Consider the following 21,441-nt stretch of genomic DNA (forward strand, 5'->3'; position numbering starts at 1 on the left):
AAGATGTTCATAAAAGTTTTAGACCTCTTACCCATTTTTAAATTATTGGGGTACTAAAGTCTTCTCTCACACGGTGTCAAACCAAAGTTGTTAATAGAATACCCTGTATATAATTTAAAAAATAAATTCTCTATTTTTTCCTGATTACAATAACTAAGTTATCAGGGATAAAATGTGCTCATAAGTTTTAAAACTTATGAGCTGTTGTGTTAATAAAACGTTTGTATACTAAAATACTTGTACATAAAAAAATTCTTTAATTGTATGTGATAATTACTTTTATTAACACTTTTTATAGGTATTTTACAATAAGTTCTGTTTAGTCGAGTCGATTAGTGTTATCACTCCCTAGATATATCACAATAGTTAACAACACCGATATTTTTTATTTAAACTTTATAGAAAATGAAACTTTTTGGTAAATAAAATTAAATAAAAATAAAACCTTTTATTTAATTTAAAATTAGATATCTACGCTACTGTTCAATAAAGTACTGGCCACTCTAACATTGTTGCCATTTTGCTAGTATTTTACTTGGCTCTTGTTTCCATAAATTTTCCAACGAAATTACGTGCCGACTATACATGGCATATATCAATATATGCCATTACAGTCAAAACAAAAACAACATAATACCATAAATAACAATATAAACAATAAGAAAAAATACTTCTGCCTAATTGTATTTAATATTTTTAGTCAGAAGTGTATTTGTCGGTTCCCATTCATAGCAGTTATTTTTTGCCATTAAAAGTGAGTTACATGTTTTCAGAGTTAATCTATTGCGTGTTTTACTTTTTATTAAGTTAAGCTGTGAAAATATCCGTTCAGCAGCTGCACTGCTAAACGGATAAAGATAAATTATTGAATACAAATGAACAAATATTTCGAAATTTGTGTTATTTAATTAGCTGCTCTTAATAATAATAATTTCAACTTTTGTTCCTTAGTAAATTTCATCATTTGGTAAATTCTCATCCACCTTAATAGGATTATTCATCAGTACATTACTATTGGAGTCAACGTATCTACTTTTTAAATAAAATTTTAGTATGGTTTATACACTGTTGTAATCCTTTTAAACAACAGATGAAGCTTAGGCTTCTCTGACTGAAATTCGATGTTCAGTTTATTTATCAAAGGCAAAATGTGTGCTAAGAATGCAAGATAAAGTTCATATAAAAGGTCATTAAGCTTCTCCAATAAATTACTTGGTCTTGCAAAATTTTTCTCCTCAAATGCTTCTCCGGTAAAAAATAGTGCTTGTTACTACCCTAAAACTCGGGCTACTACAGCCTAAAATATTTAAGAAAGTGTTTTAATTTACAGTATTTATGTATCTGAAAAACAACTTACCTCTAGTGAAATCCATCTTGTTTGACTTAACTTTAATATCTTGTGAGGCTTGATTTCTAAAAATTCCTGAAACTGGGAATATACTTTTAATCTTTTTGAACTCCTTGAGCTTTAGTTATAAACATCCTGGACAAACTCTTCCGTCAACAGGACGAAATTTTTTGCTAGCCTCAGATGCACACAAATGCAATGAATGACATATTCATTCAATAATGAAAATGATTGTATTTATTTTTTCCTTCAGTTTGGCTTGGACGCCTCCAAACTTCCCCATGATTACAGAGGCATTGTCTGCTGCAAAACCTATTACATTTTCCAGGTTAATGAAAAGCATTTAAAACATTTAATATGGGAGAAGTGAGGCCATCAGCAGTACATTATTCCACTTCTACTAGAGTTAATACTGAATCCACTACACTATAAGATGTTTTGTCTAAATAGCGTACTAAAACTGCCAGACATTTTCTTGTAGATATGTCTGTCGTTTCATCTATGATTAGCGAAAATTTAGTGACTTTGCTTTGCTATTAATGTTGATTCTGCTTCCCTTTTCAACATATGAATCATTTTTGTCGTTTGTGTTCTACCACAAGCCAATGATTTAATGATTTTAGAATCCGGCACCGTTGACAGTAACAATTTTGGCACGTGATCCATAAGTAACATTGGACTGTTATGCTCTACGACAAGACCCAGAACTAATTTATATTCTGCTTTTTTAACGGAAGTTTTCTGTCCTTTGGGTTCTAATTTAAGCCAAGAAAATTGTGCCAACCATGAATCCCTATACTTCCTTACATAGGTTTTCTTTTTATTTTCCTAAAATGAATATATAACAAATAACATAAAAAAAATTTAAACATTCACCTAAAATTACCTTTACCTCATGAGTAATAGTAGGAAATTCATTTTCTGTCAATGAATCATCTAATATATTTTGTGTGGATGTACTCGTAGATGCTTCTGCTTGGTTAGAAGTAGATGTAGAGGCATTAACTTCAGTTTGTTTTGACTCACATCTCTTTCTTATAACAAATCTGAAAAACAAATATTATACGACTCTTAGTAAGATTTGATCATTTTGAGCAGTGTATTTGATTGGTCTGACATTATATTATATTTATTATTACATAATATATAATATAATATTATATTATATTATATATATATATATATATATATATATATATATATATATATATATATATAATAAAATAAACAAACAAACAACAAACAATTGATTACATATTATGTTAATTCATAAATTATAATAATTATTAAGGTCTAAATTTTGATATTATTTTGAATTCCTGCATTTTATGAAGAGTAGGTATATAAATAATAGTTTTTACATAAAATAGAGTTGTTGTTATTATTTTTATTATTATTAAGGAATAAAACACACGACTTAAATCAACAATACATTAAAGCAAGAATTGTAACCAAATTAAAAGATAACTGGGCACTATCAGAGGCAGCAAAACATTTTAACATAAGCAGAACTACATATTTCTTTTAATAAAAAATGGAGGGAACAAGAAACTCTCGAAATTGAGGGTCTGGAAGATCAAAACTATACTAAATTTAGCCATGTAAAATAAAATTAATATTTTGTAATAACTCCATCAGCATGGATAATAGCTTGTAGTCTTCGGTCCATCTGCGTGAAAGGAACTATGAAATTGCTTTCTTCAGAGAGCTTTTCCCAAACCTGTTGTATACCGTGCCACAGCTCTTCAGCATTTTGAGGTGTAAAATTACGCCGATACAACCGTTTTATAATAACCCCCCACATATTCTCGATTGGGGGGTTTAAATCTGGACTGTAGCTGGGCCATGGTAAGGTTTTGATGTTGTTATTCTGGTTTATTATATTTGCAGTGTGAACAAGACAATTATCTTGGAGGATAAAATTATTTTCTGGATACAACTGTTCTACACTGGGAAACATGATGTTTTCTAGAATATTCAGATAAGTCCGCCCAACAAACCTGCCACCAATACGCCATACCATTCCCATTCCTCTAGATGAAATCCATCCCCATACATTGGCGCTAAAATGACCAGCTGCTCGATATCTATCAACATATAGAGAATTAAATCTATTATTATCTGGCCTATACACCTCAATTTTGTCCTTTTTAGAAGATTGAAAAATTTTCTCTTATGTAAATATTCTTCTTCTTCAAGTTCCGCTCCTATCGGAGATTGGAAATCATTCTGGCAATTATAATTTTGTTGGTTACACGCCTGAATAGTTCAATTGAACTGCATCCAAACCATTCACGGAGATTGCGTAGCCACGAGATTTTACGTCTGTTAATATTACCCTGTCCCAAAAATCTTGATTTTGTAGATGATGGTTTAAAGCAAATATAAGTCTTGATTGCTTCTGTTGTGGTGTAAGAGCTTGTTTTTTTTGCTGCAATTCGGTACCTAGGACGCAATGCTTTAATTATGTGTCAAGTTGTTGTCTTTCTTCCCGGAAACTGTGACATAATTCTTGCAGTTTTCGCATCTTCAAAAGGATTCTCTTCTAATCTCTCCAAAAGCGTACGTTCTTCATTCGCGGTAGATATTTTTGGTCTTCCAGAACCTTGCTTTCGTTCGAGAGTTTCTTGTTCTCTCCATCTTTTATTAATATTAAAAACTGTTGTTCTGCTTACGTTAAAATGGTTCGCTACGGCAGATAGTGACCAACCATCTTCTAATTTCGTTACAATTCTTGCTTTTAGTTCTTTGCTAGCATGTGGAGCCATTTTTTGAGGTTGAACAGAATAAGTTATCTGACAAATTTTAAGATTGGGCAGTGACAGTGGTAGTATGTAAATAATAAGTATTTATCCTTCAAAATACACTGCTCAATTTTCTACAAAATACGCTTTAAGAGTCGTATCAGTTTTTTTAGGAACCAGCTGTACCTTAGTACAAGTGCTAATAAAAATGTCACCGCTCTTTGAAGTTACAAAATGAACATCGATTTTTTCCAATAAGTATATCGAAAACTATTAGAGATTTTTATTGAAAATGGACATGTGGTATTCTTATGGCAGGAACATCTTTAAATAAAATAACATTGGATTTGTGCAACCCATAAAAATTTTATGGGAGTTTTAAACCACCAAAATGTTTGCTTACGTTCCAATTAAATTATTATTGTGGTACCATTAGTTAAACACAATATTTTTAAAACTTTTTTGCCTCTTAGCACTTTTTCGATAAGCCAGTTTTTATCCAGATATTTTGAACATTTGTAAAATCCACCACATATTTTTAAATGGTTAAGTAAGATTATATGTAGAATATTATTTTCATATTATTACCAGGTTTCTATAATCTTACTTAAACTTAACTATTTAAAAATATGGGGTTGATTTTACAAATAATCAAAATACCTCGATAAAAACCAGATTATTGAAAAAGTACTAAGTGGCAAAAAAGTTTTAAAAATATTGTGTTTAACTAATGGTACCACAATAATAATTTAATTGGAATGTACACAAACACTGGGTGGGCGGGGGCGGGGGCTTAAGAGTACAAAAACAATTATAAAATTTTTATGGGATGCACAAATAAAAAATCTCTAATAATTTTCCACATATTGGAAAAAAATCATTTTCATTTTGTAACTTCAAAGGGTTGTAACTTTTTTTATATACATATTTGTACTAATGTAAGTTAAATTCAATTGAACTATTTTTGGTCCCAGAATATGTGATTTCATTTATGACCTGCCTTTTTGTTACACCCTGTATAATATTTTAAGGTTTTTGTATTTTTCAATGATTTAAATGATTTATACTTTTTTTGCAAGCATTTGATATGCAGTTGATGTTAAATAAAATAAACACCGTAGGAAAAATATATGGCTTGAAGATACATGCTGGAAAAACTAAATGCATGGCAATAAGAAAAAACGCACTTTTAAGAATACAACTGCAAGTAGATAAAGCTCCAATCGATCAAGTGAAAACATTTAAATACTTGGGAATGATGATGAATGACCAATGGGATCTTCAACAAGAAATAAAATGCCGTACCGAACAAGCAAGACAACCTTTTATCAAATTTAAAACCGCTACTATGTAACCGCAATCTTTCCTTCAATCTCGGCTACAGGATGGTTAAATGCTATGTATGGTCCATATTGTTATACGGCATGGAAACATGGACGTTAAGAGTACTTTCCATTAATAAGTTGGAGGCCTTCGAAATATGGACGCTGCGAAGAATGTTTTGCATACCATGGACAGATAGGGTGAGAAACGAGGAAGTCTTAAGAAAGGCAAATACTGAGAGAGAACTACTCAATTTGATCAAGGTACGAAAAATTGGATACCTCGGCCATATTCTGAGAGGAAAAAAATACGCAATCCCTCAACTAATCATCCAGGGAAAGATTGAAGGCAAGAGAGGAGTAGGTCGCGAAGAAATGTCGTGGCTACGGAACATAAAGAACTGGACAGGCATAAATAACACTGGCGCTCTTTTGCATGCCGCAAAAGACAGACGTCTGGCCTTAAAATAATTCGCCTACGCACTATAGGTGCACGGCACTATGAGAAGAAGAGCAAGCAAAAATGTTTTTTTATTTGGACTTAAATTATTATATATATTATATTAATAAAATCATCTAGAAAGAAGTATGTAGAAACGACCTGTGAATCCCATGCAAGCAACCTCCAGCTCAGCTAAAATACATTATGCAAATCCCATACAAATATTAGTACCATGTGCTTATCCAACAGCTCCTGAAGACATGATGTAAAATTCGGCTGTTCAAACATTTATTGATGGTCTTCGTTATCATAAAATGCAGAGAACACTACGATTAGCTGGTCACAAGACGCTGGCTGATGTCTTGTTGGCAGCCCTTGAATACGAATCTGCTACGCTGGCCTATGGCGGTTACAGTCAAGTTACGACTGTAAAAGAGGAGAAAAATGAAGACAAACTCGACCAGCTTGTTAATATGATGAATACATTCAAGAAAACGAAGACCATAAACTGCTGTAATTGTGATGAAAAGGAACATGCACGAAGCTCGAGTAAACGTCCTAAAGACAACAAAAATCAAGAAACTCGCCAGCAGAAAATACCTAGGGGGGCAGCTTCGACCAAGAACTTTTGCGAAGACCATCTAGTACTAATAGCTTCTTTAAAATGTCGGGAGGATAGTGTATATGTAGATGGAGAAATAAATGATAAAAAGCCTAGATTGTCAAACAGCAGTAAGAAACTTTTACCAACGAGGTTGTGACTGTAGACCTCCAGATGTGAAAATGCTAATATCCATGGAGAAATCCAGACACAATTAGAAATTGGAGCACAAAAGTTCGTCCATATTGTCATAGTTGCTGGATTTCAATTAGATTTTAAGAATAAAGTAATCAAAGTTGGTAAAGAGGAGGTATTTCTTCGTCCACATGATGGCATGATGTGCAAGCAGCCGTTATAGCGCGATTGCAGGGAATTGTGGAAGAAGGAACACCTGTTATGATGGAGCCTTGGAACTATAACGAGGAGGTTGGCCAAGGAAGAAGAATTGTAACGCGGGTGTAGTAGGAAAATAAATGTAAATAAATTAGAATAGTGTTAGTGGAAAATAAATTAGTGTAAGATATTTTATATAAATTAAATAAAGACTCTGATAAACTGTTAGAACATGTTTTAATAATAAATTAAAAGATAATAAAATCATTACACATCACTAAATTGCTTAACCCATTCACGTTAATTAACTTCATACATTGATCTTGTCTAGCGCCGGTGACTTTTTCGTACGTCATATAAGTAAACGTCATATAAGTAAACTTGTGAATAAACAGCAATAATTAAGTTGGCGTTGTATCAATTCGTACACGCGCACTTTCGGCGTCTCGTAAAAGGCTACAAAAATGTTATTTGTTTGGTTTCCTAAGTGGGTGGTTTAAAATGGATAAACCAAGAGGGCTTTTAAGACAAAACTTAACTCACTTTTGCCTATTATACGACCTTGTACTAAATGGCATAACTCTTGTGAAGTTAAGAATTTTCGAAATTGTATATCTTCGCTAAAATTAAATTTTGCCGAACTTCTCTTTGAGAGCCTTAATAGTTTTATTTATTTTTAGATATAAACGGCAGAAATTGTATAGATATGAGAAAGCGCTAGAAAGGGTGAAACACTTAAAATATCTGAGTAGTTGGATTGACATGAGCATTAATAGTAATGTTGCTTTAACAACCAATACTGATGATATTAAAAGAGACTGGATCAACTTAAGGGACGCTATATGCAATGGTGCGAAAGAAGTCATTGGTGACTACGAGCGGAAGAAGAAGAACGAATAGATGACAGATGAAATATTACACCTTATGGACAGAAGGAGGGAAAATAAGAATAATCCCGAACAATATAAAAAACTGGATAGGACTGTCAGCAGAAAGATAAAAGAATCCAAAGAGAAATGGTTACAAGAAAAATGTCAAGAGATAGAAGAGCTAGAACGAAGACATGATAGTTTTAATATGCATAAAAAATCAAAGAGTTTACTTATACTTACAAGAAAAAACAGTTTGGTAGGTTAATAGACACACACACATAGTCACACCCTTAAAGTATTCTTGCGTATTATCCATTCCAGAATACGAGCAAAATTAGAACACAGCATAAGTAAAACACAGTTCGGTTTTAGATGCGGTTTTGGAACTCGAGAGCCGCTCTTTGCAATACAAGTCTTGATTCAAAAATGTCTGGATCAACAGAAAGATGTTTACGCCTGTTTTATCGACTATGAGAAAGCATTCGATACTATCAAACATGACAAACTCATAGAACTATTACATCTTACAGGACTTTACACTAAATTCATCCAGATTATAAAAAATCTATATTGGAATCAAACAGCCCACATGAAGAATGGACATATGGTGAGTGAAAACGTAACCATTTCTAGAGGGGTTAGACAGGGCTGTATTCTTTCGCCACTGCTTTTCAACCTGTACACGGAACAAATATTTCTAGAGGCACTGGAAGAGTACAACGAGGGCATCAAGATTAATGGCGTACCAATAAGTAATTTTCGATATGCAGATGATACTGTTATACTGGCCGATAATATCGAAGATTTACAGATGATGCTAAATAGAGTAAATACAATTGGCAACCAATTTGGACTGAAGATCAATAGAAAGAAAACTAAATTTATGGTGATCAGTAAAAAGAACATTCAACATATCGACCTGAATATTGAAGCCGAATGTATTGAAAGAGTACACCGATTTAAATATCTGGGATATACAGTAAATGATAAGTGGGACCCAGATGTAGAGATTAAGATCCGAATTGAAATGCTACGTACTCTCTACGCTACTTTACGGAGTTGAAGGGTGGACGTTAACAGCAACAACTATAAAGAAGTTAGCGGCTCTAGAAATGTGGCTGTATCGACGCATACTGAGAACACCTTGGACAGACAGAGTGACCAACACAGAGGTATTAAGACGAATTGTTAACAACTGTTAAAAGGAGGAAAGCGTCATACCTGGGCCATGTGTTCCGTAATGATAAGTATAGTCTGCTACAGCTTATCGTGGAAGGCAAGATTAAAGGTAGAAGAGGTTTGGGTAGAAAGAAGAAATCCTGGCTGAGAAATTTGAGAGAATGGTTTCAAATACCAGAAGCTGCGAACATAATACATGCGGCACAAAACAGAGAAACCTATCGTTTGATGGTCGCCAACCTTCGGTAGAAGACGGCACATAAAGAAAGAAGAAGGATTGACTGCAGAGTTGAAAGTGACAAGGAAATTTCGACCAGAATAGAACTTGCACGAAAAAGCCTTATTAACTGGCGTTCTATACTGTGCTGTAGAAGTCTGTCATTGACCACATATGTAAGAGTATTGAAATGCTACATCTTTTTCTATGTATGTGAAACCTGGACAACAAAAGTAAAAAATCTTAATAAATTGGAAGCGTTCGAGTTGCGGTGTTACCGTTGCATGCCCAGAATACCGTGGACAACACACATCTAAAATGAAGGTCCAATACTTTGGCCATATAAAGAGAAGACCTAAATATCGCTTACTCCGGTTGATCAGTAAGGGCAAAATCGAAGGAAAACGCTGGGTCGGAAGAAAACAACTGTCCTGGCTGCATAATATTAGACAATAAACACGTAGAACGGCCGAGGAATTGTTTCATCTAGCTGCCGACCGAGAAACATTTCATCAGCTTGTTAATACAACAATAGCTAACGCTTAAAAACAAGCACGGCACACAAAGAAGTAGAAGTAGAAGAGGAAGCGCTAGAACTTTTTCTGGGGAGCTCTCAGATCAAGACAATTAATCGTCCAAGAGTGAAATATGTGGAGAATAGTTCAGACTCTTATATTCGAGATGATATGATGAAAATGAGTTAGACCATGTACCACTTGATCTAATAGCCACTGAGATGTAGTTTTAGAAGATTCAAACTGAAAGATTTGCCTGAAAAACTGAATGAGTTTCCATTTACAGGGACTCAAATTCCAATCGCAGTTGACACAAATGCTTTTGTGTTTGAAAATTGATGTTCATAATCCCGTAGAGACTATTTCAAATTATTAGCTACATACCAATTTTACCAATTGATTATTAGTCAAACAAATAAGTATGTAGAAGATGTTTTTTTAGAGGTGTAGGAGTAGGAGTTACTAAAAACACACTGCCTGACAGGCACACAGATGAGAAATCGGAAACATATTCCTAAAGAATTATTGAATACAAAAATTAAAAAAAAAGGAGAATTTGTAACAAGATATGCCGATGATATATCTGTAGAAAAGGGGAGAGAAAAATGAGAGACAGTGGCGGCTCGTGGCTTGAGAGATAAGGTCGACAAGGTAATTTTTGTCTCCTCAGATAGGTATACCGTCTAATAAAGACTTCAATAATCATAGGAGATTTTTTGTTTTTTCCTATAAATTTAGAACCTAAACATGTTTATAAATTAACTCTAGTCTACGTTGTTTGGAAGTAGCAAAAGGGGGTATAACGTCATCATAAAATTTATTCGAGTTTTGGAGAGATTTTAAAAGTTTTTTTCTATTGGCATTTGAGACAAGTTTGACATTCTCTCTTGTTTGATGGTGTTTCGACAATACGTTTTGATTCTTTTGAGACAAGAGAAATCTCGTTCATTTGAGGCAGACGTTGGTGGTAATGAGAGAATTAATGACAATAATTTATTAATTTCGGTAACTGTTGTAATGAATTGCAGTATATAAAATTATACATATCTTGTAACTTATCCCACCTTCCGAAAATATTTGAATCAGCATATAAAACTTTTAATTCATTTTCTTATTTTATTTTATTAAAAAATGATGGATAATTTTTATTAACATGTCTAATAAATATCTTGAAAATTCTTTGGCGTAACTTTTAAATTTTGAATCGTCAAAAATTTGAAAATCTTCAAAATTCGAAAAACGAGTATCTATTTGCATAATAATCGTAACCAAAATATACTCGTTTTCAGAGATCTGATTCTGTGTCATGCCTTTGCCTTTTTTTTTGGGGGATTCGGAAGTATCAAGCGCGCCCAAAACGTCACTGCGTATATACTGGAAATTACTATCATTACGAATATCTCTGAGATTTTGCACCAGTTTTGTTATTCTATTTTTGGAATGAATAATGTTAGTTAACTGGTTTTGAACATCATTGAATATATCAAATCGGTTTGGGTAAACACTTTCTTAAAAATATTTAAAAGTATGTTAAAAGAGTAATCATTTAATAAAGTTTTCAAACCGATTGCTTCACGGATCTAAATATCATCACTTTCAAAATAGTCGCATTCAATAATAAAATCAAAAGCTTCCAAAAAACTGTTCACGAAAATCTGCTACAGTGAAAACTAACCGAGATTTAAAATTCCATCGCGTCTGACAAACTGTTGGCATTTTTTTCGAAACAAACCGTTCTAAAACATTAGTCCGTTTAGACGAGCTTGAGAAAAATGAAGCAAATCCGCTTAAAGACGACATTCTTTAATTTTTTTAAATGTATCCTGCAAAACTAAATTTATTATATGCGCATGACAGTGAGTAAATAAAGCTTGGGGTGCAATAGTTTTAACTTTTGCCTGGAGACCATTCAATTCACCAGACATCACGGCAGCGCCGTCATAAGTTTGCCCTACCAATTTATTTTTGATATCAAAAAATTTTAATCTGTTCTTTAAAACACCAAAAATATATTCTGCCTTATGGCTTTTACTCACGTCTGTAAAACCAAACCTCTCAAATATTACCACGTAACGCGTATCGAACAACAATTGATAATTGTGAATGACATGATATGTCGGTAGTTTCATTTACTTCTAGTGAAAAGCAAATGGTTTCCTGAATCTCAGAATAAATAACGTTACTCAAAATGTAACTAATTGATTCTAGTAAATTATTCTGGACTGTTTTAGATACACCGCTAAATGTCTTCAAATCAGAAAGTAAATTAGAAAATTCTAAATCGTATTTCTTAAACATTTTTATTAGTTCTCTATAATTGCCTTGATTTAACGAATGCTCCGATTCATCATGTCCCCTAAATGATAATTCCTGACAACTTAAAAAATTACAATATCAATTAAACGACGTAAAACTGCGTGATTATTTTTTACAATTTCGTTAAATTTAATAGCATTTTCACGTTGGGCATTATCTAATGAAACATAGATATTTTGTTTTCCAAATAAATCGAATTTAATCTGGCTGTATGTATGATCTTTCGAAATATCATGTTTATGTAAAGCCCTAAATAATTCCTTTAAATTATCGTAACCAGCCACGGATTTTGACGTTTACCCTTATTTGTCGAAAATAAAATGCAAGGCCAACAGAAAAGTTTGTTTTTTATTTCACTCCCGGTAAGCCATGAGTACTTGCTGTACCAATTATCTGAAAATGATCTATTACTTCCTTTACCCCCCGCACTAATATTTATAAACCGGGACATTTTAAGCAAAATACGCCCCATATTTTTAATAATAATTTGTTCTTCGTATGGAATAGATGAAAACCCATTTTGCAAAATATAATTTACAATATCAGATTTATCAATACTTACACTTTAATTAAAAAAAAACTTTTAATATATAAAAAAACACTAACCATTTACGGCAGACGTAACGTATCACAGTATTACTTTAGAAAATAAAAATAAATCACAGAAAGGAAAGCTAGTTCGTGCACTCAATATCACTTCACTACTTAAGTACTTATATTTATCGGCAAATTTAAATTTAAATTACGTACTTGGTAATTAAATTCATATGGAAAGAAATGTATGTTTGGTTGCTCATTAACTAATATTCCGTTGATTTTTACATGTAAATATTGTAAATCGTCAAGCTTGTAATCGACTTGCCGAAACCCCGAAACGTGCCTTTTTAAGAATTCACAGGCGGATGCATGTCTCCGATTTCAGATCATTAATTTGAAAAGTGTCTTACGCAGGGATCACTTAACGCTCAAATTGGACGAATTCTTTTAAAAACCATGAATAAAATTTAGTTATCTCACAGATATGTTCTTTATTTCACAGAAACAAATGACATCAAATAATTTCCTGCCACAATTATTATTGAAATACTGATTAAATTAAATATTAAAAAAAAATCTATAATATCTATAAAGGTGTGGGTCGGCACTGCCGACCCTGACCGGCCGCCACTGATGAGAGACTTTAATGATATTTACCGAACATAAAGGAAAATTAATAAGTACAACAAATAAAAGAGGACAGGAAACCATTAAACCTAAGTCCTTGGAATACAATAAATTTATGAGTGGAGTGGATATAACCAACTAGATGTATTCCTATTACCCATGTGAACATAAAACATTGCAATGCAATCAAAAATTGGGGATTTATATATTTCAGCTGATTTTACTAAATTTTTATTTGTTATATAACAAAAATATTCTTTAACAAAAATGTAAATGTACAACTATCGCATAAAAATTATTGATTACTTATTATTCTATAAGAGTGATGCAGAGAAATCAACTAAAATAAATAAATCTGCACATATGTCTAAATTTTATAAAAAAGAAGGCAGTAAAAAATCTATACAAAGACGATGTAAACTGTGTTACAAGGGTGGGAAACTTAAGGATATAAGGTTCTGAAGGATCTGAGGATTACTGTTCTGAATATACTAAACAACCTGCACTATGTCTAGAATGTTTTCCAGTGTTTCATAAAAAAAAATAAAGATGATATTTAAGAATAAGAAGCCATGTGCAAGTTTGTCACTAGATATGAAGCTGCTTTTTAAGTTTTTTCTGTATTCTTGTTCATAAATGAACTATAATTTTTTATTATAAGTTATGTAAAATTTTTGTTCAAATTTAATAATAAAAACAATTCTAGTTTTAAGGAAAAGGTAAAAGGTAGCAAATTTTATTTATTTCAATGCGTAAAATACTGACATTACCTGACTCAATTCACATTTTAATTTTGGCACATGCCAACGACATTAATGCATGTCTACATGCAATTCTGCACTTCCGTAAGCAATTGCCACACACTGAAAAACCCCAGATTATGGTGCGACATCCAATGTGTTATAACAAATTTCACACTTCACACTTGTAACGATTCTCTCGCTTGTCTCAAGTGTGCATTCTTAAATATTTTTTCAAATCACTTGATCCACTAAATTGATTAAAACAAATTTCACACTTGTGAGGCTTTTCTCCAGTGTGTACTCTTAAGTGTGTTTTCAAACCACTTGTTTCACTAAACTGCTTAAAACATATTTCACACTTTTAAGGCTTTTCTCCATTGTGTATTCGTAAGTGTCTTTCAAAGTGCCTGCTTCACTAAATTGCATAAAATAAATTTCACATGTGTAAGGCTTTTATAAAGTGTGGATTTGTAAGTGTTTTTTCAAATTACCTGCTTGACTAAATTGCTTAAAACAAATTTCACACTTGTAAGGCTTTTCTCCAGTATGTATTCTTAAGTGTTCCTTTAAACTGCTTGATACACTAAATTGTTTAAAACAAATTTCACACTTGTAAGGCTTTTCTCCAGTGTGTATTCGTAAGTGTTTTTTCAAACTACCTTCTTCACTAAATTGCTTAAAACAAATTTTACATGTGTAAGGCTTTTCTCCAGTATGCACTCTTAAGTGTAGTCTCAAATGTTGATTCTGATAAAACTGCCTACAACAAATTTCACACTTGTAAGGCCTTTCTCCAGTGTGCGTTAGAAAGTGTCTGTGCAAACTACCATTTTGACTAAATTGCTTAAAACAAACTTCACACTTGTAAGGTTTTTCTCCAGTGTGTACTCTTACATGTGCTTTCAAACTGCCTGCTTCACTAAATTGCTTAAAACAAATTTCACATGTGTAAAGCATTTCTCCAGTATGTATTCTTAAGTGTTTTTTCAAATAGTTTGCATCACTAAATTGTTTAAAACAAACTTCACACTTGTAAGTATTTTCTTGCTTGTCTCCATTGTGCAGACTTAAGTGTTTTTTCAAATTGCTTGATACACTAAATTGCTTAAAACAAATTTTACACTTGTAAGGCTTTTCTCCAGTGTGCATTCGTAAGTGTTTTTTCAAACTGCCTCCTTCACTAAATTGCTTTAAACAAATTTCACACTTGTAAGGCTTTTCTCCAGTATGCATTCTTGAGTGTAGTTTCAAATGTTGATACTGATAAAAATGCCTAAAACAAATTTCACACTTGTAAGGCTTTTCCCCAGTGTGCATTAGTAAGTGTCTGTTCAAACTACCATTTTGACTAAATTTCTTAAAACAAATTTCGCACTTGTAAGGCTTTTCTCCAGTATGTACTCTTAAGTGTTGTTTTAAACTACCTACTACATTAAATTGCTTAAAACAAATTTCACACTTGTAAGTCTTCTCTTCAGCGTGAATTTGTAAGTGTTGTTTCAAATGTTCATTCTGAGAAAACTGCCTAAAACAAATTTCACACTTGTAAGGCTTTTTTCCAGTATGTACTCTTAAGTGATTTTTCAAATTACTCGCTTGACTAAATTGCTTAAAACAAATTTCACACTTGTAAGGCTTTTCTCCAGTGTGTACTCTTACATGTGCTTTCAAACTGCTTGTTTCACTAAATTGTCTAAAACAAATTTCACATCTGTAAGGCACATCACATGTAAACATATCAGTGTGAGTTCTGATATGTTGTTTCAAACTACATACTTTAGTAAACTGCTTAAAACAAATTTCACACACGTAGGGTTTTTTTCCAGTGTGCATTTTTAAGTGTATTTTCAAATTTCCTACTCCATTAAATTGCTTAAAACAAAATTCACATTTGTAAAGCTTTTTTTTAGAGTTCATTTTTGTATGTTTGTTTAAACAACTTTTATGGCCAAGTTGCTTAATACAATAGTCACATTTTTTTTCTTCATCTGGTTGAATCACATATTCTTTGTTAGATGTATGTAGAGATATTGTTTCCATAATTTCCAATGTGTTCTCCTCTCCAAGAGAGCCTAAAATAAAAGAAAAGATTTAATACAACACAAGAGAAAATTTTGGAAACTCTTAGGTATTGACATAACATAAATATTATGATTTCCAAAATATCAATTAAGTAAAATGAAATTTTGAGAAATCATTTTACATGTGAATGGTTTTTCTCTTTGGTACATTCCTGTATATTCTTAAAGCATAACTTGTTGAAAACTATTTAGGCATATTTAACAATTGATAAAGATTTTTCTATCATTATAACAATTGTACAGGCAGAAAGTTTCTATTGTGTTTCTATTTTACAATTATATTTAGTGAGGACAGTAAATCAGTGGCTATGATACTGGTTTGCTAAGCCAGAGGGCCCTGCATTAACATTATAAATGTTTCAATTTTTATTTTAACTGCATGTTAGGCTTGTAAGGCAGAACCAAAATTTTTTTATGCTATCCCTTTATTATTTTTTTATGACTGTTGTCAAATGTTTCCTTCTCTCATAGAGATGTCTCCTTTCTACTGCTAACGCTAACACTTGGAAAGGAACACAAACCTTGATAGTCCACAAAGCTGCCACAGATACAGTCCTGTAGACACATGCTACTCGCAACAGACTTGTTCTGTCTACTCTTATCATGAGCCTAATATTATTTATTTATTTATTTAATACACAGGATAACCCCATTAACAGTTTAAATTACAATATACAATATCACAGTTAGGATTCAAAACTTGAAATTACTTATAATATAAAATCATTATTAAAAAGTTTAGAAAATGAGACTAAAAATCTTACATACTAAAAAAAAACAACAAAATATAACAAAAACAAAATTCAACAATCTCAATATACATATCACAAAGCAAGAGATCTTTTTAACTGAGTTAAAGTTATATTAAAAATATCAAAATTGCGAACATTTAATAGCCTCAAGTATCTATCCAATAGGTTGTGAATACCATAGGTTCTTCTGTGGAAAGGAATATGATAACGTAGAGCTTGATGGGGAACATTAAAGTTAATCTGGCTTAACAGGTTTGAACAATCAATAAATCCATGTATGATCTTATATATATATATATATATATATATATATATATATATATATATATATATATATATATATATATATATCACGACAGGGTAAAGATAATTATTTTTTGTTACAGGAATAATCATGATTTTATGCCGGACTCTTTCTATGGTATGAATATTTTTCTGAAAATAGGGTGACCAAATAAGTGAACAAACAGTATTCCAAAATAGTTCTAACTAAGCAACAATACACTACTCTTGCTGAATTAATGGAGAAATACTTGCAATTCCTAGTAACGAAACCAAGAAGTTTAGATACCTTTATTGAAATAGAGTTTATATGATTACAGAAAGTAAGCTTCTCATTGAAAATCAGACCCAAATCCTGAATAGAAGAAACATAATTCAGTGGCTGATTATTAATAGTATAGCTTGTTCCAATTCTATTGACTTTACGAGAAAAACTTATAAAACAACATTTTTTTAAATTTAAATGGAGTTTGTTCTGATTGCACCAATTTTGTAGTTGGTCTAAGTCATCTTGTAGCAAGGCTTGATCTTTTATACTATCTATAACTTTACAAAATTTCAAGTCATCTGTCAACATTAGACATTTGCTATTTAGGAAACAGGAAGTGATGTTAACGAAGATATTAAAAAGAAGTGGAGAAGTGTGGCCTCCTTGAGGAATTCCAGATGTTACTGTGATACTGTCAGACAGATGACAACCTATCTTTACTCTTTGACTTCTAGGTATCTATCTAAATATAATGAAAAATAATAATTTAATTCCTAAACTGTAGCTTAAATAATAATTTGTAAACAAATTTATAATATAATGTCTAAACAGCGTTGCTTTAGAGCCGTATGGTTTATTACCTCTTCTTCATTTATTTGAATGTCCTGATGGGTGTCAGTACCATTTAGTCTCCCTTCACTAATATGATTTCTTAAATAAGTCTTTAGTACTTTCAGTGATGAAAAAACATTTCACATTTTTTAATTGTGTGTGAAAGAGAAGTTACATTTTCCTACTATTCTTATATATTTTTAACTTTATATGCACGGTAGCTCCCAAAACCCCTCTGCGGCACTGCACTAGACCTTAGACAGAACAGACAGCTACTAGAGAAAAAAAAATACATACCAAAATAAACAAGATAGAAGATAAATAAACCTAATAATACTAAAAATATTAGAAATATAGTTCCACCTCTTAGCTTGTATCTAGCATATATTTAATGTAACTAAATTCATGACTTATTAGGCAAAATGAGAAACTACTATACTTGAAAACAATAATTATTATACCTAAGTTATATTTTTGAAACATGCTCACACAATAACCACTAGAACATAATAGGCTGGATCTTATACTAGTGTCAAAAAACAAAACATTATTTAAAAAAATCCTTTATAAAAGGTAATAGATTTTTTAATATACCTTTCATAACGGAATTTTTTAAATAAAAACTTTTTGTGATACGTGTTATACAGCCAACTGCAGGAATTCAGTTTCCTTGTGGATAAGAATATTAATTTGTATTTGTTATCTTTAATGGGCAACACTCTTTAATAAGTACAAAATTGGCTCACAAAAAAAGAGATTAGCTTTGATCGTCCAGTCGATTTTAAAGAATGCTTCTTTTCAGATAAAATATGGCTAATCAACCAATCAGATGATAGTGGGATACAAACAAAACAATAATTCTTTGTCTTACCTGAGTTATCCTCTGATTCATTCTTCAGACCCTCAACATAGATGGATGTGGATAACTGACTCTCAATATATCTTGGATCACCTTCAACAAACCCTTCCTTAATTTCAGCTTTTATTTCCATAGCTAATAAAGATAAATTAGATCACATTGTTTAGCACTAATTTAATTAGTTGTATTACCTGAATTGTCTTCTGGTTCATTCTTCAAATCTTCAAGATTTGTGGGTACGAATAACTGACTCTCTATATATCTTAAGTGAGCATCCACAAACTCTTCCTTAATTTCAGTTTTTGCTTCCATTGCTAATAAATGGAAATTAAATGACATCGTTTAGGGCTAATCTTTTTTATCTAGAAACCAAAATCGTTAACATTAAGATATTAACGAAATCGTCATTTATATATGTGTATTTATTCTTACCGTTGATTGAAATATTGGATTATAATATTTCCACCCCTATAATATTTCATTTCAATCAACGCTCTTTTGGTACAAGGTTACGTCATAATCCTGACAGCTGACAGCTCACACAGCTCACAGCAAACTTGCACCAAGGTCACCGAAGGTGTAATTTATATAGTATTTTTCATATAAAAATACGTGCACATCATTCAAGATTTACGACGTCAGAACCCCACAGCGTTGCCAAAAAATCAGAATAGTTAGTAAGTGAGGAATTTTTAAAATGTCAACTATTTGTCAAACAACTATATTAACAGTAAATACACTTAGTTTTAAGATTATTGCAACACACTAAAGGACATAAGAAAACATTTTAATACAAAATTATATATTCTAAATTTTAAACTTACATCTTTTAGATCATTAATAGTAAAAACGTCCCGCCATTATTTCTTGTTTAAAACAATCTATCTTATATGAAAGCTTATCAGCTTTCTACAGACTATTTAGTTGTTTTGGCATAGCACAATAACTATACACAACAATAATTAGTTTTTAAAGCTATTAATCTAAATTTAATATGTATTTATAAATCCAATTTATTAATATATAATATATTATGATCAAATTGCGTACGAAAACAAAACATAAACAAACATCTTTCTCTAAAAAAGCGGCAACACTTTAAACAATTTTGCCACACGCTGAACTGTCAAAAAATTTGGAGTACTCCTGTATCATTTACGTACAATTGTCTAATATACACTCGCGATCATAAAATCCGGGTCACCTTGAAAATCACCGATATTTCGTTTTTAACGAGCCTTATCGTAAAAATAATAACACAAATACAAACTAATGCATGTTTCTGAGAATTGTTGCGGTTTCCTTTGTAACAAAGAATTCCAATAGTGCCGATTTCGCGGTAAAGTGCACACTTCCCAAAATGAACGCTACCTGTAACTCCGCTTGTTTTAAATGTCTCGTTTGTACTTCGACTTTCTGTTCAAATGCAACGGACAAACGTTTATTATTGCCACCATTAGTGTTTATTAGTGCCATTATTAGTGTTTATTTTTTGTCAACAATGCCTTTGACTGTTGTTGAAACAGCACAAATTGTTGCACTTGTGGAAGACGGTCACACTCAACGGCAAGTCGCAAGAACTGTTGGCGTAAGCCTTTCTACGGTTCAACGAGTGCTTCAACGCTTTCAGAAGACAAGTTTGCTAACCAAGCGACCTAGCTCTGAACGAAGAAGAACGCCCAAGGCACTAGATGACCGTTTCCTTGTGTTTCAGGCTTTACGAAACCAGACCTCAACTGCGGTTATGCATCAAAATCGTCTAGAGGAAGTACGAAATCGCAATTTTAGTGTTGCAACAGTCAGAAGAAGACTTCGTTCTTCTTGACTATCTTCTCGGGTAATGGCTAGAGGACCGCCACTTCGCCGGGTGCCTCGAGTTGCACGACTAGCTTTTCCTCGACAATACGCGCATTGGGGAATTAACGATTGTAGCAAAGTGTTATTCTCAGATGAATCCCGTTTCTGCCTAACTGGATCCGATGGACGTGTAAGAGTTTGGAGGAGAACCGGTAAACGATTTTCACAAGCTTGCATTGCTCCAAGAATTCCATTTGGTGGAGGCTCGGTCATGGCTTGGGGAGGTATATCTTCCGACTTCCACACAGAGTTACCCTTCATCGAAAATGGGTTCCTACCAACATCTCTGGGACGATTTGAAGAAACGTATTCAAACCCACACACCTAACAACGGACAGGAGCTTAAGGATCTGTTAGTGAGAGAGTGGAATAACATACCACAACATGTAATCCGGAGAAAAATTGAGAGTATGCCCCGTCGTCTGCAAGAGGTTATTAGAGCAAGGGGAGGCAATACACGATATTGGTCATTGAAATTTCACTGATTTTTTACCACGTTCTGTATTTTCCATTTTTTTTTTCGTATGTCTGTTTTATCAACAATTTGATTTGTTTTCTGTTTTTTTCAATAAAAACAATAAAAACCATTTTTTTTCTTTCAAAACAAATATTGATGACAAATAAAAAATACATTAGCCAAGAAAAAGGTTATTACTGCACCAGAGGCAAAAATATTTAAGAAACTTGAAATTTTCAAGATGACCCGGATTTTATGATCGCGAGTGTATTTAATTAAAATTATTATTTTGTGGAATATTAGACTTAAAAATAGTTATTTCATAAAATTTAAATTATTAATAATAACAAATGTTTTTGGTTATTTAATCAATATAATTCTAAAATTTTCAATATAATAATGATTACATTTTTCTGATTATTACACCATGTTGACGCCTATGAAAGATCGAGCAGTTCCGTATGTGTTTCGTATTATTAGCTGTGTTAGAAACATTACTACTTCTGTTATTTGTAAAAATATTAGTTCCTCTGTTAT

General features: G+C 32.2%; 1 protein-coding gene across 2 annotated transcripts; it reads right to left on the reverse strand.

Annotated features, from left to right (window-relative positions):
- Positions 1-318: 318 nt before the first annotated feature.
- LOC140439609 (uncharacterized) lies at positions 319-19,142 on the reverse strand. 2 transcript variants are annotated; one of them, XR_011950662.1, is made up of 7 exons: positions 19,023-19,142; positions 18,782-18,952; positions 18,603-18,725; positions 13,824-15,868; positions 2,241-2,394; positions 1,358-2,176; positions 319-1,297 (listed from the first exon to the last, which is right to left on the reverse strand). XR_011950662.1 is itself a non-coding variant. In XM_072529631.1 (4 exons), the coding sequence occupies exons 2-4, from the start codon at positions 18,927-18,929 to the stop codon at positions 14,250-14,252; spliced, it is 1,890 nt and encodes a 629-aa protein (XP_072385732.1). In that variant the 5' UTR covers positions 18,930-18,952; positions 19,023-19,142; the 3' UTR covers positions 12,935-14,249. The 2 variants fall into 2 exon arrangements, 1 of the variants encoding a protein (XP_072385732.1); XM_072529631.1 differs by lacking the exons at positions 319-1,297; positions 1,358-2,176; positions 2,241-2,394 and having other exon boundaries at positions 12,935-15,868.
- Positions 19,143-21,441: the final 2,299 nt, after the last annotated feature.

The sequence above is a fragment of the Diabrotica undecimpunctata genome, chromosome 4 (genome assembly GCF_040954645.1).
Source record: "Diabrotica undecimpunctata isolate CICGRU chromosome 4, icDiaUnde3, whole genome shotgun sequence".
Classification (NCBI taxonomy): domain Eukaryota; kingdom Metazoa; phylum Arthropoda; class Insecta; order Coleoptera; family Chrysomelidae; genus Diabrotica; species Diabrotica undecimpunctata.